The sequence below is a fragment of the Salvelinus fontinalis genome, chromosome 9 (assembly GCF_029448725.1).
Source record: "Salvelinus fontinalis isolate EN_2023a chromosome 9, ASM2944872v1, whole genome shotgun sequence".
In the NCBI taxonomy this organism is placed as follows: domain Eukaryota; kingdom Metazoa; phylum Chordata; class Actinopteri; order Salmoniformes; family Salmonidae; genus Salvelinus; species Salvelinus fontinalis.
Genome location: NC_074673.1, coordinates 20858760 through 20882973, shown reverse-complemented (window position 1 = coordinate 20882973; position 24214 = coordinate 20858760). Strand labels below are relative to the sequence as shown.

General features: G+C 46.0%; 1 protein-coding gene across 3 annotated transcripts in view; it reads right to left on the bottom strand.

Annotated features, from left to right (window-relative positions):
* Nucleotides 1-24214, bottom strand: part of LOC129862250 (IQ motif and SEC7 domain-containing protein 3-like) — a 40369-nt gene that overhangs the window by 9821 nt on the left and 6334 nt on the right. For all 3 annotated transcript variants that reach the window (XM_055933725.1, XM_055933727.1, XM_055933726.1), the window contains exons 3-8: nucleotides 13241-13370; nucleotides 12183-12578; nucleotides 11306-12057; nucleotides 7986-8147; nucleotides 2454-2576; nucleotides 906-1072 (exon numbers count right to left, since the gene is read on the bottom strand). In XM_055933725.1, coding sequence (XP_055789700.1) covers nucleotides 906-1072; nucleotides 2454-2576; nucleotides 7986-8147; nucleotides 11306-12057; nucleotides 12183-12578; nucleotides 13241-13370 — 1730 coding nt within the window. The remainder of the gene's footprint in view (nucleotides 1-905; nucleotides 1073-2453; nucleotides 2577-7985; nucleotides 8148-11305; nucleotides 12058-12182; nucleotides 12579-13240; nucleotides 13371-24214) is intronic.

Here is a 24214-nt window from a genome sequence, read left to right as displayed (position 1 = left end):
CTGTGGCTCTATCTCACCACTAGAAGGAGACCTTGTGTTGTGTTCCAGTCAGGAGAGAAGCCCCCATTCCAAAATCAAATCAAATCAAATTGTATTGGTCACATACACATGGTTAGCAGATGTTATTGTGAGTGTAGTGAAATGCTTGTGCTTCTAGTTCTGACAGTGCAGCAATACCTAACAAGTAATATCTAACAATTAAACAACAGATACCTAATACACAAAAATGTAAGTAAAGGAATGGAATAAGAATATATAAATATAAACATATGGATGAGCAATGACAGAGCGGCATAGGCTAAGATGCAATAGATGGTATGAAATACAGTATATACATATGAGATGAGTAATGCAAGATATGTAAACATTATTAAAGTGGCATTATTAAAGTGGCATTTTTAAAGTGGCATTATTTGAACATGAGGAGAGGAGTTAGGGATGTTCCAGCCCTCAGCCTTCTCTCTCTTGTCCCTGGTTTGGTGTGTTCTCTGCATTGACCAGCCCTGATCCTGCCACTCTAATGATTAATGATATGGGCCAGTCCAGATGAAAATGCTCCTGTGTTGTATTCAAATATTCAAAGCATTGTGTGTGTGCATCTGTGCAGGTTTGTGTGTCAGTTCTATAAATAACCCCTCCAGTGTCTCAGAACCGCTGTCATAAATGTTGCAAGGCTTCTGCAGCTCATTATACTGAGTCACACTCATAAACCCCCACACACGCACGCACGCACGCACGCACACACGCACGCACACACACACACACACTTTCACAAAAATAACACCATGGGGTTTGTATTATTTTGATTTGTTCAATCACACCGAAGGAAGAACAAAACAAAGACACAACTCCCCTAACAAGCTAGGCCCTGTTTACTGACAACACACAGACAGACACCCAGTCACCTCGTAGGTTGCGTATGAAATCGTCGAGGCCCATCTTGCGTTGAGGTTTGATGTTAGGGGAGTACATGTCAGTGTTGAGGAGGACCACAGCAAAGGCCAGGATGAAGATGGTGTCTGGGTTATGAAACTGCTGCACCACCTCAGGATTACACATACAATACCTCTGACTGGAGAGATGGACAGATAGAGAGATGGACAGATAGAGGTATCTACACATACTCTTTTGTTGCTGAGAATTTTCCAAACCTGTAGTGGATTCAAGGTTTAAAAATGCTTCTAAACTTAGTAATTTCCACTTTAAAATGTCAGACTTGATTTGCCCTAAGAAAAAATTTATAAACCTCTACAAATAAATTCCAATCATTTTAATCCACATAATAATTCACATTTTCTGTTGCAGCTGGATTATTTTCCTGTTGTAGCAAACTGGCTCAAATTAAGATCCTACATCTGTACAGTACCTCTGACAGGGGGAAAGGGGGCAATGAAAAAGAGAGAGTGGAAGAGAGACAGAGAAAGAGACAGGTCCAGTGAAAAAGAGAGAGTGGAAGAGAGACAGAGAAAGAGACAGGTCCAGTGAAAAAGAGAGAGTGGAAGAGAGACAGAGAAAGAGACAGGTCCAGTGAAAAAGAAAGAGAGTGAAAGACAGAGAAAGAGACAAAAAGCTGTTCTGCTGTAATGGTCTCAGAAACAAACAGTTTCTTCATCAGTATCATTAGTTAGTAACTCAACTTCAGACATTAATATGGTTCACTTGTGGGTTCTTACATCCTGACAAGAGATATATGGTATAACCCTCCTCTCAAGCATATACACACTTACACTTGTCAGTGTTCAGTTTCCTGAGAGTCCTGCTGCGCATCAAATACTCTGACACTGGGAATGATCAGTTTGTGTGTGTGTGTGTGTGTGTGTGTGTGTGTGTGTGTGTGTGTGTGTGTGTGTGTGTGTGTGTGTGTGTGTGTGTGTGTGTGTGTGTGTGTGTGTGTGTGTGTGTGTGTGTGTGTGTGTGTGTGTGGTGCGTGCGTGCGTGCGTGCGTGCGTGCGTGCGTGCGTGCGTGCGTGCGTGTGTGGTTACGTTACAAAGTTATTTCTAAACCAGCCAGTTCTCTTATCTTCACATCTGCATATGAGAGATGCTCACCAGCTGGCACAGAATAATACCTTCATTAAAATAACTTCTTACGTCACCCTATGTCACCCTTATGACAGATGACATAACATCTGTTACATAACACTCCTGTAACTTCTTGTCTATTTTACTACCCCCTCCCAGATAGGTAGGACTTTGTCCCTACAGCTTAAAACCATGGTCCTGGAGGCAGGACAATTCTTGTTTTAGACCTGGGAGACCACTAGGTAGCTGGAATTTAGCTAATCACTGTTATTGATTGGCTCAGCTGCTGAATTTTTTTGTAATCAGGTCAGGTGTGGTGCTAGGTTGGACTTGCTGTTTGTGATACTCCAGAACCAGAGTGTCTGCCCCTTGAGTAACCCTGGTATGTTGATCAATCTGAGGGTATGATGCGATTGGTTGATGGGTCTGACCTGAAAGCTTCAATGAGTCTCTCCACCTTCTGGGCCTCTCCCTGGACTCTGATGTGAGCCTGGAACTTCCTCAGAGCCTCGTCCAGCTCCATCCCAGAGAAGTCCATCTCATCGACCACACAGCTAGAGACAGGGGGAGAAGAGGTTAGTTGTATATGTCTCTCTCATGTCACCGTTGACGTCATTGGTTTGTGTGTTTGTGGCTGAGGGTGAGAGAGGGTGAGAGAGGGTGAGTGTACAACTGCTCTTGGCATTTTTTCCCTTTTTCAGTCATAGCACCATTACAGAAGCACTGACCTGGAAAACGCACACACACACACACACAAATGTACTCACACACTTAACAAGTGCTTATACAGTACATATTCCTCCCAAAGGATAAGGGAAAAAAGAGGGAGATAGAGGGGGGAGTATAGAGAAAATAAAAGAAAGGAAGAGAGGGGGAGTAGAGAGAAAAGAAGAGAGGGGGAGAGGGGGAGTAGGGAGAAAAGAAGAGAAGGGGAGTAGGGAGAAAAGAAGAAAAGAGAAGGGGAGAAGGGGAGTAGAGAGAAAAGAAGAGAAGGGGAGAAGGGGAGTAGAGAGAAAATAAGAGAAGAGGAGAGGGGGAGTATAGAGAAAAGAAGAGAAGAGGAGAAGGGGAGTAGAGAAAAAAGAAGAGAAGGGGAGAAGGGGAGTAGAGAGAAAAGAAGAGAAGGGGAGAGGGGGAGTAGAGAGAAAAAAAGAGAAGGGAGAGAGGGGGAGTAGAGAGAAAAGAAGAGAAGGGGGGAGGGGGAGTAGAGAGAAAAGAAGAGAAGAGGAGAGGGGGAGTAGAGAGAAAATAAGAGAAGGGAGAGAGGGGTGTAGAGAGAAAAGAAGAGAAGGGAGAGAGGGGGAGTAGAGAGAAAAGAAGAGAAGGGGAGAAGGGGAATAGAGAGAAAAGAAGAGAAGCGGAGAGGGGGAGTAGAGAGACAAGAAGAGAAGGGAGAGAGGGGGAGTAGAGAGAAAAGAAGAGAAGGGAGAGAGGGGGAGTAGAGAGACAAGAAGAGAAGGGAGAGAGGGAGTAAAGAGAAGGGGAGAGGGGGAGTAGGGAGAAAAGAAGAGAAGGGAGAGATGGGGAGTAAGGAGAAAAGAAGAGAAGGGAGAGAGGGGGAGTAGAGAGAAAGGAAGAGAAGGGGAGAGGGGGAGTAGAGAGAAAAGAAGAGAATGGAGAGAGGGGGAGTAGAGAGAAAAGAAGAGAAGGGAGAGAGGGGGAGTAGAGAGAAAAGAAGAGAAGGGGAGAGGGGGAGTAGAGAGAAAAGAAGAGAAGGGAGAGAGGGGGAGAAGAGAGAAAAGAAGAGAGAAAGGGGAGAGGGGGGGAGTAGAGAGAAAAGAAGAGAAGGGAGAGAGGGGGAGTAGAGAGAAAAGAAGAGAAGGAAGAGAGGGGGAGTAGGGAGAAAAGAAGAGAAGGGGAGAGGGGGAGTAGAGAGAAAATAAGAGAAGGGGAGAAGGGGAGTAGAGAGAAAAAAAGAGAAGGGGAGAGGGGGAGAGGGGGAGTAGAGAGAAAAGAAGAGAAGGGGAGTATAGAGAAAAGAAGAGAAGGGGAGAGGGGGAGTAGAGAGAAAAGAAGAGAAGGGGAGAGGGGGAGTAGAGAGAAAAGAAGAGAAGGGGAGAGAGGGGGAGTAGAGAGAAAAGAGGAGAAGGGGAGATGGGGAGTAGAGAGAAAAGAAGAGAAGGGGAGAGGGGGGGAGTAGGGAGAAAAGAAGAGAAGGGGAGATGGGGAGTAGAGAGAAAAGAGGAGAAGGGGAGATGGGGAGTAGAGAGAAAAGAAGAGAATGGGAGAGGGGGGGAGTAGGGAGAAAAGAAGAGAAGGGGAGAGGGGGAGTAGAGAGAAAAGAAGAAAAGGTGAGAAGGGGAGTAGAGAGAAAAGAAGAGAAGGGAGAGAGGGGGAGTAGAGAGACAAGAAGAGAAGGGGAGAGAGGGGGAGTAGGGAGAAAAGAAGAGAAGGGGAGAGAGGGGGAGTAGAGAGAAAAGAAGAGAAGAGGAGAGGGGGAGTAGAGAGAAAAGAAGAGAAGGGAGAGAGGGGGAGTAGAGAGAAAAGAAGAGAAGAGGAGAGGGGGAGTAGAGAGAAAAGAAGAGAAGGGAGAGAGGGGGAGTAGAGAGACAAGAAGAGAAGGGAGAGAGGGAGTAAAGAGAAGGGGGGAGGGGAAGTAGGGAGAAAAGAAGAGAAGGGAGAGATGGGGAGTAAGGAGAAAAGAAGAGAAGGGGAGAGGGGGAGTAGAGAGAAAAGAAGAGAAGGGGAGAGAGGGGGAATAGAGAGAAAAGAAGAGAAGGGGGGAATGGGAGTAGAGAGAAAAGAAGAGAAGGGGAGAGAGGGGGAGTAGAGAGAAAATACGAGAAGAGGAGATGGGGAGTAGAGAGAAAAGAAGAGAAGGGGAGAGAGGGGGAGTAGAGAGAAAATAAGAGAAGGGAGAGAGGGAGTAAAGAGAAAAGAAGAGAAGGGAGAGAGGGGGAGTAGAGAGAAAAGAAGAGAAGGGAGAGAGGGGGAGTAGAGAGAAAAGAAGAGAAGGGAGAGAGGGGGAGTAGAGAGACAAGAAGAGAAGGGAGGGGGAGTAGAGAGAAAATAAGAGAAGGGAGAGAGGGGGAGTAGAGAGACAAGAAGAGAAGGGAGAGAGGGGGAGTAGGGAGAAAATAAGAGAAGGGGAGAGGGGAAGTAGAGAGAAAAGAAGAGAAGGGGAGAAGGGGAGTAGAGAGAAAAGAAGAGAAGGGGAGAGAGGGGGAGTAGAGAGAAAAGAAGAGAAGAGGAGAGGGGGAGTAGAGAGAAAAGAAGAGAAGGGGAGAATGGGAGTAGAGAGAAAAGAAGAGAAGGGGAGAGAGGGGGAGTAGAGAGAAAATAAGAGAAGGGAGAGAGGGAGTAAAGAGAAAAGAAGAGAATGGAGAGAGGGGGAGAGAGGGGGCGTAGAGAGAAAAGAGGAGAAGGTGAAAGAGGGGGAGTAGAGATAAAAGAAGAGAAGAGGAGAGAGGGAGTAGAGAGAAAAGACGAGAAGGGGAGAGAGGGGGATTAGAGAGAAGAGAAGGGAGAGAGGGGGAGAGAGGGGGAGTAGGGAGAAAAGAAGAGAAGGGGAGAGAGGGGGAGTAGAGATAAAAGAAGAGAAGGGAGAGGGGGGGAGTAGAGAGAAAAGAAGAGAAGGGAGAGAGGGGGAGTAGAGAGAAAGGAAGAGAAGGGGAGAGAGGGGGAGTAGAGAGAAAAGAAGAGAAGGGGAGAGAGGGGGAGTAGGGAGAAAAGAAGAGAAGAGGAGAGAGGGGGAGTAGAGTGAAAAGAAGAGAAGGGGAGAGAGGGGGAGTAGAGAGAAAAGAAGAGAATGGGAGAGAGGGGGAGTAGAGAGAAAAGAAGAGAAGGGCAGAGGGGGAGAGAGGGGGAGTAGAGAGAAAAGAAGAGAAGGGGAGAGAGGGGGAGTAGAGAGAAAAGAAGAGAAGGGAGAGAGGGGGAGAGAGGGGAGTAGAGGGAAAAGAAGAGAAGGGGAGAGAGGGGGAGTAGAGAGAAAAGAAGTTAAGGGAGAGAGGGGGAGAGAGGGGAGTAGAGGGAAAAGAAGAGAAGGGGAGAGAGGGGGAGTAGAGAGAAAATAAGAGAAGGGAGAGAGGGGTAGAGAGGGGAGTAGAGGGAAAAGAAGAGAAGGGGAGAGAGGGGGAGTAGAGAGAAAAGAAGAGAAGAGGAGAGGGGGAGTAGAGAGAAAAGAAGAGAAGGGAGAGAGGGAGTAAAGAGAAGGGGGGAGGGGAAGTAGGGAGAAAAGAAGAGAAGGGGAGAAGGGGAGTAGAGAGAAAAGAAGAGAAGGGGAGAAGGGGAGTAGAGAGAAAAGAAGAGAAGGGAGAGAGGGGGAGTAGAGAGACAAGAAGAGAAGGGAGAGAGGGAGTAAAGAGAAGGGGGGAGGGGAAGTAGGGAGAAAAGAAGAGAAGGGAGAGATGGGGAGTAAGGAGAAAAGAAGAGAAGGGGAGAGGGGGAGTAGAGAGAAAAGAAGAGAAGGGGAGAGAGGGGGAATAGAGAGAAAAGAAGAGAAGGGGGGAATGGGAGTAGAGAGAAAAGAAGAGAAGGGGAGAGAGGGGGAGTAGAGAGAAAATACGAGAAGAGGAGATGGGGAGTAGAGAGAAAAGAAGAGAAGGGGAGAGAGGGGGAGTAGAGAGAAAATAAGAGAAGGGAGAGAGGGAGTAAAGAGAAAAGAAGAGAAGGGAGAGAGGGGGAGTAGAGAGAAAAGAAGAGAAGGGAGAGAGGGGGAGTAGAGAGAAAAGAAGAGAAGGGAGAGAGGGGGAGTAGAGAGACAAGAAGAGAAGGGAGGGGGAGTAGAGAGAAAATAAGAGAAGGGAGAGAGGGGGAGTAGAGAGACAAGAAGAGAAGGGAGAGAGGGGGAGTAGGGAGAAAAGAAGAGAAGGGGAGAGGGGAAGTAGAGAGAAAAGAAGAGAAGGGGAGAAGGGGAGTAGAGAGAAAAGAAGAGAAGGGGAGAGAGGGGGAGTAGAGAGAAAAGAAGAGAAGAGGAGAGGGGGAGTAGAGAGAAAAGAAGAGAAGGGGAGAGAGGGGGAGTAGAGAGAAAATAAGAGAAGGGAGAGAGGGAGTAAAGAGAAAAGAAGAGAATGGAGAGAGGGGGAGAGAGGGGGCGTAGAGAGAAAAGAGGAGAAGGTGAAAGAGGGGGAGTAGAGATAAAAGAAGAGAAGAGGAGAGAGGGAGTAGAGAGAAAATACGAGAAGGGGAGAGAGGGGGATTAGAGAGAAGAGAAGGGAGAGAGGGGGAGAGAGGGGGAGTAGGGAGAAAAGAAGAGAAGGGGAGAGAGGGGGAGTAGAGATAAAAGAAGAGAAGGGAGAGGGGGGGAGTAGAGAGAAAAGAAGAGAAGGGAGAGAGGGGGAGTAGAGAGAAAAGAAGAGAAGGGGAGAGAGGGGGAGTAGAGAGAAAAGAAGAGAAGGGGAGAGAGGGAGTAAAGAGAAGGGGAGAGGGGGAGTAGGGAGAAAAGAAGAGAAGAGGAGAGAGGGGGAGTAGAGTGAAAAGAAGAGAAGGGGAGAGAGGGGGAGTAGAGAGAAAAGAAGAGAATGGGAGAGAGGGGGAGTAGAGAGAAAAGAAGAGAAGGGCAGAGGGGGAGAGAGGGGGAGTAGAGAGAAAAGAAGAGAAGGGGAGAGAGGGGGAGTAGAGAGAAAAGAAGAGAAGGGAGAGAGGGGGAGAGAGGGGAGTAGAGGGAAAAGAAGAGAAGGGGAGAGAGGGGGAGTAGAGAGAAAAGAAGTTAAGGGAGAGAGGGGGAGAGAGGGGAGTAGAGGGAAAAGAAGAGAAGGGGAGAGAGGGGGAGTAGAGAGAAAATAAGAGAAGGGAGAGAGGGGTAGAGAGGGGAGTAGAGGGAAAAGAAGAGAAGGGGAGAGAGGGGGAGTAGAGAGAAAAGAAGAGAAGGGGAGAGAGGGGGAGAAAAAAATTGTGCTGAGTGCTGTGACCTATTTTTTCTCTAAGCAAAACACAATCTCCTGGCTCTCTCGCTCTCTGCAGTGTGAGAGCATGCATCCGTATGTGTAAAACATATTTGTGCTTTATTTTGTGTGTGGACTCACTCCAGGACGTCTCTGTTGAAGAGCAGCTTGCTGTTCCCCAGGAACTCTCCAATCATCTGTCGGCTTAGGCCCTTCCTCTGTAACAGGAAGTGGGCCACGCCCATGGGCGCGTCTGGGACGAAACCACGCGTGATCAGGAAGTGGATGCCTCTCTCTGGGTTCCTAGAGCAGAGATAGAAAGTACAATATAAGTGTATGCATGTGTGTGTGTGTGTGTGCGTGCGTGTACAGTGGGGCAAAAAAGTATTTAGTCAGCCACCAATTGTGCAAGTTCTCCCACTTAAAAAGATGAGAGAGGCCTGTAATTTTCATCATAGGTACACTTCAACTATGACAGACAAAATGAGAAAAAAATTCCAGAAAATCACATTGTAGGATTTTTTATGAATTTATTTGCAAATTATGGTGGAAAATAAGTATCAGTCAGGAAGTTAAAGTTAGGTCGCAAATGGGTCTTCCAAATGGACAATGACCCCAAGCATACTTCCAAAGTTGTGGCAAAATGGCTTAAGGATAACAAAGTCAAGGTATTGGAGTGGCCATCACAAAGCCCTGACCTCAATCCTATAGAAAATTTGTGGGCAGAACTGAAAAAGCGTGTGTGAGCAAGGAGGCCTACAACCCTGACTCAGTTACACCAGCTCTGTCAAGAGGAATGAGCCAAAATTCACCCAACTTATTGTGGGAAGCTTGTAGAAGGCTACCCGAAACGTTTGACCCAAGTTAAACAATTTAAAGGCATTGCTACCAAATACTAATTGAACGTATGTAAACTTCTGACCCACAGGGAATGTGATGAACGAAATAAAAGCTGAAATAAATCATTCTCTCTATTATTATTCTGACATGTCACATTCTAAAAATAAAGTGGTGATCCTAACTGACCTATTGCAATTTTTGCAAGGATTAAATGTCAGGAATTGTGAAAAACTGAGTTTAAATGTATTATGCTAAGGTGTATGTAAACTTCTGACTTCAACTGTACTCACCTTTCCACCTCTCTCTCCCTTTTCCTCTCCCCCTTTCTAGAGCAAATACCTGTTCTGTGAATAATTCTGTGAGTAGCTAGAGGACAATTCAACCCTGTGTGTGATCGTTTATCAAATCAAATCAAATACCTTATACACACAAATGTAAAGGGATGAATAAGATGATGTACATATAAATATATGGATGAGCAAGGGCCGCGCGGCAAGATGCAGTAGATGGTATAGAATACAGTATATGTATATAAGATGACTAATGTAGAACACTTAAACGTTATTAAAGTAGCGCTATTTAAAGTGACTAGTGATACCTTTATTAAGTCAGTTTATTAAAGTGGCCAGAGATTTGAGTCAGTATGTTGGCAGCAGCCTTTTTATGTTAGTGGTGGCTGTTTAACAGTCTAATGGCCTTGAGATAGAAGCTGTTTTTCAGTCTCTCGGTCCCAGCTTTGATGCACCTGTACTGACCTCGCCTTCTGGATGATAGCGGGGTGAACAGGCAGTGGCTCGGGTGGTTGTTGTCCTTGATGATATTTTTGGCCTTCCTGTGACATCGGGTGCTGTAGGTGTCCTGGAGGGCAACTAGTTTGCCCCCGGTGATGCGTTGTGCAGACCGCACTACCCTCTGGAGAGCCTTGTGGTTGAGGGTGGTGCACTTGCCGTACCAGTCGGTGATACAGCCCGACAGGATGCTCTCGATTGTGCATCTGTAAACGTTTGTGAGTGTTTTAGGTGACAAATTTCTTCAACCTCCTGAGGTTGAAAAGACGCTGTTGCGCCTTCTTCACAACGCTGTCTGTGTAGGTGGACCATTTCAGTTTGTCTGTGATGTGTACGCAGAGGAACTTAATAAAACTTTCCACCTTCTCCACTACTGTCCCGTTAATGTGGATAGGGGGCTGCTCCCTCTGCTGTTTCCTGAAGTCCACGATCATCTCCTTTGTTTTGTTGACATTGATTGAGAGGTTATTGTCCTGACACTACACTCCGAGGGCACTCACCTCCTCCCTGTAGGCCGTCTCGTCGTTGTTGGTAATCAAGCCTACCACTGTAGTGTCGTCCGCAAACTTACATTTACACATTTAAGTAATTTAGCAGACGCTCTTATCCAGAGCGACTTACAAATTGGTGCATTCACCTTATCCAGTGGAACAGCCACTTTACAATAGTGCATCTAAATCTTTTAAGGGGGGGGGGGGATCAGAAGGATTACTTTATCCTATCCTAGGTATTCCTTAAAGAGGTGGGGTTTCAGGTGTCTCCGGAAGGTGGTGATTGACTCCGCTGTCCTGGCGTCTTGAGGGAGTTTGTTCCACCATTGGGGTGCCAGAGCAGCGAACAGTTTTGACTGGGCTGATCGGGAACTGTACTTCCTCAGTGGTAGGGAAGCGAGCAGGCCAGAGGTGGATGAACGCAGTGCCCTTGTTTGGGTGTAGGGCCTGATCAGATCCTGAAGGTACGGAGGTGCCGTTCCCCTCACAGCTCCATAGGCAAGCACCATGGTCTTGTAGCGGATGCGAGCTTCAACTTGATGATTGAGTTGGAGGCGTTTGTGGCCATGCAGTTTTGGGTGAACAGGGAGTACAGGAGAGGGCTGAGAATGCACCCTTGTGGGGCCCCAGTGTTGAGGATCAGCGGGGTGGAGATGTTGTTTCCTACCTTCACCACCTGGGGGCGGCCTGTCAGGAAGTCCAGGACCCAGTTGCACAGGGCGGGGTCGAGACCCAGGGTCTCGAGCTTAATGACGAGTTTGAAGGGTACTATGGTGTTAAATGCTGAGCTGTAATCAATGAATAGCATTCTTACATAGGTATTCCTCTTGTCCAGATGGATTAGGGCAGTGTGCAGTGTGATGGCGATTGCAACGTCAGTGGATCTATTGGGGCGTTAAGCAAATTGGAGTGGGTCTAGGGTATCAGGTAGGGTGGAGATGATATGATGCTTGACTAGTCTCTCAAAGCACTTCATGATGACACAAGTGAGTGCAATGGAGCGATTGTCATTTTTTTCAGTTGCCTTAGCTTTCTTGGGAACAAGAACAATAGTGGCCATCTTGAAGCATGTGGGGACAGGGATTGATTGAATATGTCCATAAACACACCAGCCAGCTGGTCTGCACTTGCTCTGAGGATGCGGCTAGAGATGCTGTCTGGGCCGGCAGCCTTGCGAGGGTTAACACGCTTAAAAGTTTTAGTCACCTTAGCCATGGAGAAGAAATAATACATAAAAAACGAATAACTAATAATCGCGAGACGACCATCTATGTCGGCGACATCTTGCTACATTATAAGGTGTATAATGTGCGTGTTTGCGTGTGTGTGTGTGCGTACTTACACGTTGAAGAGGTTGAGTCCGATGCGGTAGAGTCGTTTGCGGTGTGTGTCAGTGGAGAGTGTGGGGGATCGGCAGGAAGCTGGGTCCTGGCATCGGTCTCTGGGCAGAGAGAGGACCAGGGCTTGGAGGGCCTCAGTGTTGGGGTCCCTGACTGACTGGGATTGAGGGTGATGGGCCTGGGGGTATGTGGAATACTGGTGGTACTGGGGATAGGAGGACTGAGTGGTATACTGGTTAGACTGGGCCGAGGTGGAGGTAGAGGTGGAACTGAGTATCTCTGAGCCACTCTGCCCCCCCAACTCTCTCCCCTGCCCTGTCACAGTTGACTCCATCCTCGACCCTCCTCCCTTCAACAATTCCTCACTGGGAGGGGGGGCAGGGAACTCTTTCTCATCCCCCAGCTGGGAGGTTGTTGTTTGTCTCCCTACCCCTCCACCTCCCTCTCCCCCTCCCCCTCCCCCGTCCATTGAGGCTTGCCTGCTTCCTCCCCCCCCTACCCCTGTGTTGCCGTGGGTAGTGGTGGTAGTGGAGGTGGTAGTCGTGGAGACAGTGTAGTTGTTGGTGTCGATGTGAACGGTGACATCTCTGAAGGCCATGAGCAGGGAGCTGGCGCTGCGAGGCATACAGGCACTCTGACCAGCCGCCCGAAACGCCTCGGGGTCCATCAGCAGCCCCCCTGTTCCCCCCTCAACCCCCTCCGACAGGCTCCACCCACGCAGGGCCTCGTCTATCGAATGGGCCAGCGAGCGCACCTGGAATAAGAATCATAATACTAGTTATAGGAAGACCTTTAAGCTGTATTATAATGAAACACTAGGCTCACTGTAACGGCAAACTATTATGATGCTAGGCTATGCTAGTGTTACATAAAGCCCACCTGCTCTGAGAAGCAGTCCTCCAGCTGTGTGAGCGAGGGGCCAGGGCCCGTGGCAGGGGAGGCTGAGGGGGGCAGGGAGGTGGAGCGTGAGGGGGGTGGTGGGGGTGTTTTGGGGCGCAATGGTGGGCCCCCGCTCTCTAACAGGAAGCTGTGTCGCTGGGTGGGGTTCTGGCCCCGGCTCTCTAACAGGAAGCTGTGTCGCTGGGTGGGGTTCTGGCCCCGGCTGGGGTTCGGCCGGCGCAGGGAAATGCGGCGTGGCAACTTGCTCTCTGACAAAGAGTTCCGGATCTTCTGGAAGTTCTTACTGAGCTGGTACTGACGGAACGCTGTCTGAATACGACACGCAGCGCGCCGCGACACCAGGTGACCACCGTACCTCAGCTGCAACTCCTCTATCTACAGACAGAGAGGGGGGAGAAAAGAAGAGAGAGTGGAGAGAAAAATATTGTTGGGAAGGTTTTTTGGGGGAAATATTGTAGTCTTAACAGAACAATGCTAAAAGCCTCCGGTTGTTAAACTTGATGTTTCTCCAAATATAAAAGGAAAGTGGGACAAGCTCTCCTCTCTGAAAACAGTACAACACACCCCCTCACCAAACTCCAATAGCTTTCTACCAGATACACCTATCGCTACTTCACTGTGTCTCAAACAAAAAGCAAACAGAAGACAAGTAACCCCCTTTTACGTCCTCTGAGGCTCAGATAAAGAGAGTGGGAGTGGAAGAGTGGGAAGGAGAAGCAGAGAAGAAGGGGGAGAGGGAGAATAAGGACAGAGAGAGAAAGACACACACACAGCGTGGTCCATTTGACACTTCTCTGTGCAATATAAAGACATCTCCTGCAGTCAGCAGGAGCTATTAGCTGTTACCATGACAACCCATCATCCCCCATGTTCCTGTACCCGTGAGATGGAAGGCCTGGTGTCTTCTCTTTCTTACTCTCTTCTCTCTCTGTCTGTCTCTCTCTTTCTCTCTCATCAAGAGTACAGTATCATATACACACAGAAACACAAACCCAGTTAATCACAACCCACATGTATGCCTCTGCACACACACACACCTGTTTGGTCTTGTTCTCCAGGGCAAGTTCATAGTCGCTGGGTCCTTCTCTACGAGCCACACCTACTGACCCCTCTCCTTCCTGTCTGCTGGAGGAAGTCCCGCCCTCCAGACCCAGCAGCTGCCCATCACTATGGAAACAATAACACTCACCTTCAACGCCTGGGATAACGTGTGTATGTGTGTATGTACTGTATGTGTGTGTGTGTTTCCTCCGCTGTTTTACCCTAATTGCTAGGTCTACCAGTTGTTATATAAGCCAGCTCTAAAACCACAGCTACTGTATAAAAGCAAAGACTGGTCATGTTTAAATAATGACTACATCACTAATGTTCCTCTCTGGTTATACTATTCAGCTAACAAGGCCTGTGTGTGTGTGTGTGTGTGTGTGTGTGTGTGTGTGTGTGTGTGTGTGTGTGTGTGTGTGTGTGTGTGTGTGTGTGTGTGTGTGTGTGTGTGTGTGTGTGTGTGTGTGTGTGTGTGTGTGTGTGTGTGTGTGTATTAACACTCTATTCAAAACACCACCATACCCTCGCTGCAGTCCGCTAGTACAGGACTATTAAAGAACCAGTGCACTAGTTTTGTGAAAAAAATATTTTTAACAATGCTTGGCACTGCGAACGGTTCAGACCCCTTCCCTTTTCCCACATTTTGTTACGTTACAGTCTTATTCTAAAATAGATTTTTTAAATTCTCATCAATCTACACACAATGCACCATAATGATGAAATGATTATTAATATGTTTGTTTTAACTACCTTCTATAGATAAGTATTCTGACCCTTTACTATGAGACTCGAAATTGAGCTCCGGTGCATCCTGTTTCCATGGATCATCATTGAGATGTTTCTGCAACTTGATTGGAGTCCATCTGTGGTAAATTATATTTATTGAAAATGATTTGGAAATGCACACCTGTCTATAGAAGGTCCCACAGTTGACAGTGCATCTTAGAGCAAAAACTAAGCCATGAGGTTGAAGGAATTGTCCGTAGCGCTCCGAGACAGGATTGTGTCGAGACACAGATCTGGGGAAGGGTACCAAAAAATGTCTGCAGCATTGAAGGTCCCCAAGAATACACAGTGGCCTCCATCATTCTGAAATGGAAGAAGTTTGGATCCACCTAGGCTCTTTCTAGAGCTGGTCGCCCGGCCAAACTGAGCAATCGGAGGAGAAGGGTCTTGGTCAGGGAGGTGACCAAGAACCCGATGGTCACTCTGGCAGAGCTCCAGAGTTCCTCTGTAGAGATGGAAGAACCTTCCAGAAGGAAAATCATCTCTGCAGCACTCCACCAATCAGGCCTTTAAGGTAGAGTGGCCAGACGGAAGCCACTCCTCAGTAAAAGGTACATGTCAGTAAAAGGTACATGACAGTCCGCTTGGAGTTTGTCGAAAGGCACCTAAAGGACTCTCAGACCATGGGAAACATGATTCTCTGGTGTGATGAAACCAAGATTGAACTCTTTGGCCTGAATGCCTAGCGTCACATCTGGAGGAAACCTGGCACCATCCCTTTGGTGAAGCATGGTGATGGCAGCATCTTGCTGTGGGGATATTGTTCAGCGGCGTGGACTGGGAGATTAGTCAGGGTCGAGGGAAAGATGAACGGAGAGATCCTTGATGAAAACCTACTCCAGAGTAGAGGTCGACCGATTATGATTTTTCAACGCCGATGCCGATACTGATTATTGGAGGACAAAAAAGCCGATACCGATTAATCGGCCGATTATTTTTTAAAGTTTTATATATATATATATCATACACACACACACATTTTTGTAATAATGACAACTGCAACAATACTGAATGAACAATGAACACTTTTATTTTAACTTAATATAATACATAAATACACACACACACACACACACAGCTGAAGTGACAATGATACTGAAGAGTCTGCTTAGGAGACAAATACTCTCAACTGTTTGAATAAAAAATATAGCTTAAGTTACCTGTGATGAATGTTGAAAACAAAAACTGTCATTTCTATATGCAGGAAATCCTATTTTAATAATGGGCATGGTAAGAATTTACGACCAAAGTGCGAGTCATAATTCCCATGACACCTTCTAGCAAAATCTGAAAAGCGGTTCCTTCATTTATTCCATAGGATATTTTTAGATTCACTTAAAATAAGGTCTGTGTTTCGTGTAGGCTTACACCACCTTGCCAAATTTATAACTGTGTAGATATCCATAGGAAAAGGTAACTCTGATCAATATTGGCTAAATATAAGCGAAGATCATTTTTTTTGTAGTGGATTTATGAAAATATGTTGACAAACGTTACCTTATCCTAGTGAGATTTACACGGGTATCAAAACGTCGAGGCGGTTTAAGCCTGCACGAAACACAGACCTTATTTGAAGTAGATCAAGACATTCTCTATGGAAGACATGAACGGTAAAATAATGAAGGAACCCCTGTCAAGTTCAACTGCAAGTTATTACAGGAATTATAACGCGTCGACTATTTCTCTCTAAACCATATACCTTTGACTAATCCGGAAACTATCACCTCGAAAACAAAACGTTTATTCCGTTCCGTATTTTATCTAACGGGTGGCATCCATGAGTCTAAATATTCCTGTTACATTGCACAACCTTCAATGTTATGTCATAATTACGTAAAATTCTGGCAATGTCACGTTCCTGACCTATTTCTGTTAGTTTGTTATGTGTGTTAGTTGGTCAGGATGTGAGGTTGGGTGGGCATTCTATGTTTTCTGTTTCTATGTTGGTTTATGGGTTGCCTGGTATGGCTCTTAATTAGAGGCAGGTGTTTGGCGTTCCTCTAATTAAGAGTCATATTTAGGTAGGCGTTTTCACAGTGTTCGTTGTGGGTGATTGTCTTCCGTGTCTGTGTCTGTACACCACGCGGGACTGTTTTCGGTTTGTTTGTTCCTCGTTCATTTGTGTAGCCTATGTTTCCTATTCGTGCGTTCTTCTTGTTTTATGTAAGTTCGTCGTCTAGGTCTGTCTACACCGTTTGTTGTTTTTGTTAGTTTAGTCAAGTTCGTGTTTTCTTTAATAAATTATGTGTTCAAACTCCGCTGCGCCTTGGTTCTCTCAAAACTCCGCCGTTACAGGCAAATTAGTTCGCAAAGAGCCAGGCGGCCCAAACTGTTGCATATACCCTGATTCTGCGTGCAATGAACGCAAGAGAAATGACACAATTTCACCTGGTTAATATTGCCTGCTAACCTGGATATCTTTTAGCTAAATATGCAGGTTTAAAAATATATACTTGTGTATTGATTTCAACAAAGGCATTGATTGTTATGCTGATGAAGGAGGACCCAAAAGCGACGTAATAGAAACATAGTCTTTATTCCAGTCTTAAACAAACAATGATGTTCCTGGATATTATCCAAAGGTAATCCAAAACAGGAAACTGAAAACCTCTTGTCAGTAGAGAGGAACGACTGGAGACGCGACCACCGACTGCAGGTCGCTTCAGGAAGGCACAGACCGTAGCTGACATAGACACCTGCTCAACCGCAACATCTGACAAATGCAAAAACACAACAGGGCGGAACAAGGACACAGAGCAGCTAACCTCAAACAAGAATCCGACAAAGACAGAAACAGAAAACAGAGGGAGAAATAGGGACTCAAATCAGAGGGCAAAATAGGGGACAGGTGTGAAAGAGTAAATAAGGTCGTTAGGAGAATGAGAACCAGCTGGGAGCAAGAACGGAACGATAGAGAGAGAGAGCGGGAGAGGGAAAAAAGGAAGAGGAGAGAGAGGAATAGAAAGAGGGAAAGAACCTAATAAGACCAGCAGAGGGAAGCACAGGGACAAAACATGAAGATCAAAGACAAAACATGACATTGATGTTTATGGTTAAGTACATATTGGAGCAATGACAGTCATTGATTGATTGTTTTTTATAAGATAAGTTTAATGCTAGCTAGCAATTTACCTTAGCTTACTGCATTCGCGGCACAGGCAGGCTCCTCGTGGAGTGCAATGTAATCAGTGTTAGAGCATTGGACTAGTTAACTGTAAGGTTGCAAGATTGGATCCCCCGAGCTGACAAGGTTAAAAATCTGTCGTTCTGCCTCAGTTCCTAGGTCGTCATTGAAAATAAGAATGTGTTCTTAACTGACTTGCCTAGTTAAATAAAGATAAAATAAAGGTGTAAAAATATATATATATATCTCGGCAAATCGGCGCCCAAAAATACCGATTTCCGATTGTTATGAAAACTTGAAATCGGCCATTCCGATTAATCGGTCGACCTCTACTCCAGAGCGCTCAGGACCTCAGACTAGGGCAAAGGTTTACCTTCCAACAGGACAACAACCCTAAGCACACAGCCAAGACAACGCAGGAGTGGCTTCGGGACAAGTCTCTGAATGTCCTTGAGTTTCCCAGCCAGAGCCCGGACTTGAACCCGATCGAACATCTCTGGAGAGACCTGAAAATAGCTGTGCAGCGACGCTCCCCATCCAACCTGACAGAGCTTGAGAGGATCTGCAGAGAAGAATTTGAGAATCCGCAAATACAGGTGTGCCAAGCTTTTAGCACCATACCCAAGAACACTCAAGGCCGTAGTCGCTGCCAAAGGCACTTCAACAAATGACTTAGTAAAGGGTTTGAATACTTATGTAAGTGGATATCTCAGGTTTTTTTTTACCAACATTTAAAAAAAAAAACAGTTTTTGCTTTGTCACTATGGGGTATTGTGAGTAGACTGATCAGGGGGAAAACAATGTAACCAATTTTAGAATAAGGCTGTAACAAAATGTGGAAAAAGTCAAGGGGTCTGAATACTTTCCGAATGCACTGTACAGTATATAAACCCTGTTGCTGTTCATTTTGCTGAAACCGGACACCCTATTAGTTCTCTGAGATACATTGGGATAGAAAGGGTTAAGATGTCATGCAGGGGAGGGGACATTGGGAGGAAACTACTTAAAAGGAAATCTTTCTAGATCCACAGGGTCAACACACTGTCCCATATCTTGGCCTGACTGAGGAGTTTGATTTGAAACCTTTTCTATAGTTCTATGTCCAAACTGCTGTTTTTACCTGAAGGGAATATTGTTGTCACGCCCTGATCTGTTTCACCTGTCTTTGTGATTGTCTCCACACACCTCCAGGTGTCCCCTGTTTTCCCCATTAGTCCCTGGGTATTTATTCCTGTGTTCCCTGTTTGTCTGTTGCCAGTTTGTCTGTCTTGTCAAGTCAACCAGTGTGTTTTTCCGTGCTCCTGCTTTTTCTTGTCTCTCTTTTGCTAGTCCTCCTGGTTTTGACCCTTGCCTGCCTTGACTCTGAACCCGCCTGCCTGACCATACCGCCTGCCCTGACCTTGAGCCTGCCTGACACTCTGTACCTCCTGGACTCTGACCTTGTTTATGATCTTTTGCCTGTCCACGACCATTCTATTGCCTGCCCCTTGGATTATAATAAATATCAGAGACTCGAACCATCTGCCTCCCATGTCTGCATCTGGGTCTCGCCCTGTGCCCTTATAATTGTGTATATATAGTACCAGTCAAAAGTTTGGACACATTAAAGGGTTTTTCTTTATTTTTACTATTTTCTACACTGTAGAATAATAGTGGATACATCAAAACTATGAAAAAACAGATATGGAATCATGTAGTAACCAAACAAGTGTTAAACAAATGAAAATATATTTTAAATTTGATATTCTTCAAAGTAGCCACCCTTTGCCTTTGACAGCTTTGCACACTTTTGGCATTCACTCAACCAGCTTCATGAGGAATGTTTTCTCACATATGCTGTGGTAGCCATGCTGGTTAAGTGTGCCTTGAATTGTAAATAAATCACTGACGGTGTCATCAGCAAAGCACCCCCACACCATCACACCTCCTCCATGTTACACGGTGGGAACCACACATGCGGAGATCATCCATTCACCTACTGCGTCTCACAAAGACATGTTGGAACCAAAAATCTCAAATTTGGACTCATCAGACCAAAGGACAGATTTCCACCGGTCTAATGTCCATTGCTCAAGCAAGTCTCTTCTTCTTATTGGTGTCCTTTAGTAGTGTTTATTTTTTGCAGAAATTTGACCATGAAGGCCTGATTCACGCAGTCTCCTCTGAACAGTTGATGTTGAGATGTAACTGTTATTTGTAAACTCTGTGTAGCATTTATTTGGGCTGCAATTTCTGAGGCTGGTAACTCTAATGAACTTGTCCTCTGCAGCAGAAGTAACTCTGGGTCTTCCTGTCTTGTGGCGGTCCTCATGAGAGCCAGTTTCATCATAGTGCTTGATGGTTTTTGTGACTGCACTTGAAGAAACTTTCAAAGTTCTTGAGATTGTCCACATTGACTGACCTTCATGTCTTAAAGTAAAAAAATATTTTGATTTATTTAACACTTTTTTGGTTACTACATGATTCCATATGTGTTATTTCATAGTTTTGATGTCTTCACTATTATTCTACAATGTAGAAAATAGTAAAAATAAAGAAAAACCCTTGAGTGACTAGGTGTGTCCAAACTTTTGACTGGTACTGTATATAATTGTAAACATTTATCACATTCCTCATGTATGGTTATATATTTTGATTGTTTTAATGTTGATTCTGTGAACCTATTTTGCGTTTTTACCTCCTGTTTCAGGATGTGAAGTCACTGAGCACTGCCCCAATATATAGGACCTTTCACCCACACCTGGAATATGAATGCCTGATGAAGACCTAGCCCAGTGGGTACACACTGTTTGAACCAACATTGTTTACACATCATTTCAATTAAATGACTTTGATCCAGTGTCGAATAGACGTTGAATTGACGTACGTGCCCTGTGGGAAGGGTCGAAATACACACACACACACACACACACTGGTTTCACCGCCTGCTCTAATGTCAAAGTGAGGGGGAGAAATGAATATCTGTCATCTCACATCACCGTGCAGACACCCACAGCCAGAGGACACACACACACACACACCTGCACAAACATACACAAACTCACTCACACATGAACATGAACTAACAGACAAGCTCAAAATATAACATGCAACCACAAGGCCAATACAGTCAGCTGTGGTATGATCAGTACATATTGAGCTATCTCTAAAGGTTATGTCTGCCTCTACACCTTTACCTCTATTTACCAACAGGCAAAACTGCTCTGAACTGTGGGTGAATACTTTGTGAATACTGTGTAGACTAGCTTCCACTCTGAGAAACTCCCCTGTCTAACTGGACTTACAGGGGACACACACATGCTAAAACACACACACACACACTTTGTACGGTCATAGTACAGTATGTGAGACTTATTTATACGGGTCACCATGTTAATGGGTGACCCATAGCTGGGTTGCTATGGCAGCCTATGTGTATGCACACAGTGTGGGTATACTGTACATGTGTACATGTGTGTATGTGGATATGAAACACTGTCTCTACCCCCACCTCAAAGACATCATATGTAATGACAACATTGCCCTGCTCCCTCCAACCTCCTGAGGGCTACAGAGCTTTAGGTTGAATCAGTCACTGGTAGCACTTTCACTAGCATGCAACCTTTCACTAGCACACACACACAGACATGTCCATGCACACACACACACACACACACACACACACACAGAGACATTTCCATGTACACACACACACACACACAGACATGTCCATGCACACACACACACACACACTCACAGACATGTCCATGCACACACACATACACACACAGACATTTCCATGTACACACACAGACATGTCCATGCACACACACACACACACACACACACACACACACACACACACACACACACACACACACACACACACACACACACACACACACACACACAGACAGACATGTCCATGCACACACACAGACAGACATGTCTATTTTATCGCCCCCAGAAACGTCCTTTTACTCTCTGTTCTAGATGCTCTAGACGACCAATTCTCATAGCTTTTAGCCGTACCCTTATCCTACTCCTCCTCTGTTCCTCTGGTGATGTAGAGGTGAATCCAGGCCCTGCAGTACCTAGCTCCACTCCTATTCCCCAGGCGCTCTCTTTTGATGACTTCTGTAACCGTAATAGCCTTGGTTTCATGCATGTTAACATTAGAAGCCTCCTCCCTAAGTTTGTTTTGTTCACTGCTTTAGCTCACTCTGCCAACCCGGATGTTTTAGCCGTGTCTGAATCCTGGCTTAGAAAGACCACCAAAAATTCTGACATTTTCATCCCCAACTACAAGATTTTCAGACAAGATAGAACGGCCAAAGGGGGCGGTGTTGCAATCTACTGCAAAGATTGCCTGCAGAGTTCTGTTTTACTATCCAGGTCTGTTCCCAAACAATTTGAACTTCTACTTTTAAAAATCCACCTCTCTAAAAACAAGTCTCTCACCGTTGCCGCCTGCTATAGACCACCCTCTGCCCCCAGCTGTGCTCTGGACACCATATGTGAACTGATTGCCCCCCATCTATCTTCAGAGCTCGTGCTGCTAGGCGACCTAAATTGGAACATGCTTAACACCCCAGCCATCCTACAATCTAAGCTTGATGCCCTCAATCTCACACAAATTATCAATGAACCTACCAGGTACCACCCCAATTCCGTAAACACGGGCACCCTCATAGATATCATCCTAACCAACTTGCCCTCCAAATACACCTCTGCTGTTTTCAACCAAGATCTCAGCGATCACTGCCTCATTGCCTGCATCCGTAATGGGTCAGCGGTCAAACGACCTCCACTCATCACTATCAAACGCTCCCTGAAACACTTCAGCGAGCAGGCCTTTCTGATCGACCTGGCCGATGTATCCTGGAAGGATATTGATCTCATCCCGTCAGTAGAGGATGCCTGGATATTTTTTAAAAATGCCTTCCTCACCATCTTGAATAAGCATGCCCCATTCCAGAAATTTAGAACCAGGAACAGATATAGCCCTTGGTTCTCTCCTGACCTGACTGCCCTTAACCAACAGAAAAACATCCTATGGCGTTCTGCATTAGCATCGAACAGCCCCCGTGATATGCAACTTTTCAGGGAAGCTAGAAACCAATATACACAGGCAGTTAGAAAAGCCAAGGCTAGCTTTTTCAAGCAGAAATTTGCTTCCTGCAACACAAATTCAAAAAAGTTCTGGGACACTGTAAAGTCCATGGAGAATAAGAACACCTCCTCCCAGCTTCCAACTGCACTGAAGATAGGAAACACTGTCACCACCGACAAATCCACTATAATTGAGAATTTCAATAAGCATTTTTCTACGGCTGGCCATGCTTTCCACCTGGCTGCCCCTACCCCGGTCAACAGCACTGCCCTCCCCTCTGCTACTCGCCCAAGCCTTCCCCATTTCTCTTTCTCCCAAATACAGTCAGCTGATGTTCTGAAAGAGCTGCAAAATCTGGACCCTTACAAATCAGCCGGGCTAGATAATCTGGACCCTTTCTTTCTAAAACCATCTGCTGAAATTGTTGCCACCCCTATTACTAGCCTTTTCAACCTCTCTTTCGTGTCGTCTGAGATTCCCAAAGATTGGAAAGCAGCTGCGGTTATCCCCCTCTTCAAAGGGGGGAACACTCTTGACCCTAACAGCTACAGACCTATATCTATCCTACCCTGCCTTTCTAAGGTCTTCGAAAGCCAAGTCAACAAACAGATTACCGACCATTTCGAATCCCACCATACCTTCTCCACTATGCAATCTGGTTTCAGAGCTGGCCATGGGTGCACCTCAGCCACGCTCAAGGTCATAAACGATATCTTAACCGCCATCGATAGGAAACAATACTGTGCAGCCGTATTCATTGACCTGGCCAAGGCTTTTGACTCTGTCAATCACCACATCCTCATCGGCAGACTCGACAGCCTTGGTTTCTCTAATGATTGCCTCGCCTGGTTCACCAACTACTTCTCTGATCGAGTTCAGTGTGTCAAATCGGAGGGTCTGTTGTCCGGGCCTCTGGCAGTCTCTATGGGGGTGCCACAGGGTTCAATTCTTGGACCGACTCTCTTCTCTGTATACATCAATGATGTCGCTCTTGCTGCTGGTGATTCTCTGATCCATCTCTACGCAGACGACACTATTCTGTATACTTCTGGCCCTTCTTTTGACACTGTGTTAACAACCCTCCAGGCGAGCTTCAATGCCATACAACTCTCCTTCCGTGGCCTCCATTTGCTCTTAAATACAAGTAAAACTAAATGCATGCTCTTCAACCGATCGCTGCCTGCACCTGCCCGCCTGTCCAACATCACTACTCTGGACGGCTCTGACTTAGAATATGTGGACAACTACAAATACCTAGGTGTCTGGTTAGACTGTAAACTCTCCTTCCAGACTCACATCAAACATCTCCAACCCAAAGTTAAATCTAGAATTGGCTTCCTATTCCACAACAAAGCATCCTTCACTCATGCTGCCAAACATACCCTTGTAAAACTGACCATCCTACCAATCCTCGACTTCGGTGATGTCATTTACAAAATAGCCTCCAAAACCCTACTCAATAAATTGGATGCAGTCTATCACAGTGCCATCCGTTTTGTCACCAAAGCCCCATATACTACCCACCACTGCGACCTGTACACTCTCGTTGGCTGGCCCTCGCTTCATACTCGTCGTCAAACCCACTGGCTCCAGGTCATCTACAAGACCCTGCTAGGTAAAGTCCCCCCTTATCTCAGCTCGCTGGTCACCATAGCAGCACCTACCTGTAGCACGCGCTCCAGCAGGTATATCTCTCTGGTCACCCCCAAAACCAATTCTTCCTTTGGCCGCCTCTCCTTCCAGTTCTCTGCTGCCAATGACTGGAACGAACTACAAAAATCTCTGAAACTGGAAACATCTCCCTCACTAGCTTTAAGCACCAGCTGTCAGAGCAGCTCATAGATTACTGCACCTGTACATAGCCCATCTATAATTTAGCCCAAACAACTACCTCTTTACCTACTGTATTTATTTATTTATTTATTTTGCTCCTTTGCACCCCATTATTTCTATCTCTACTTTTTT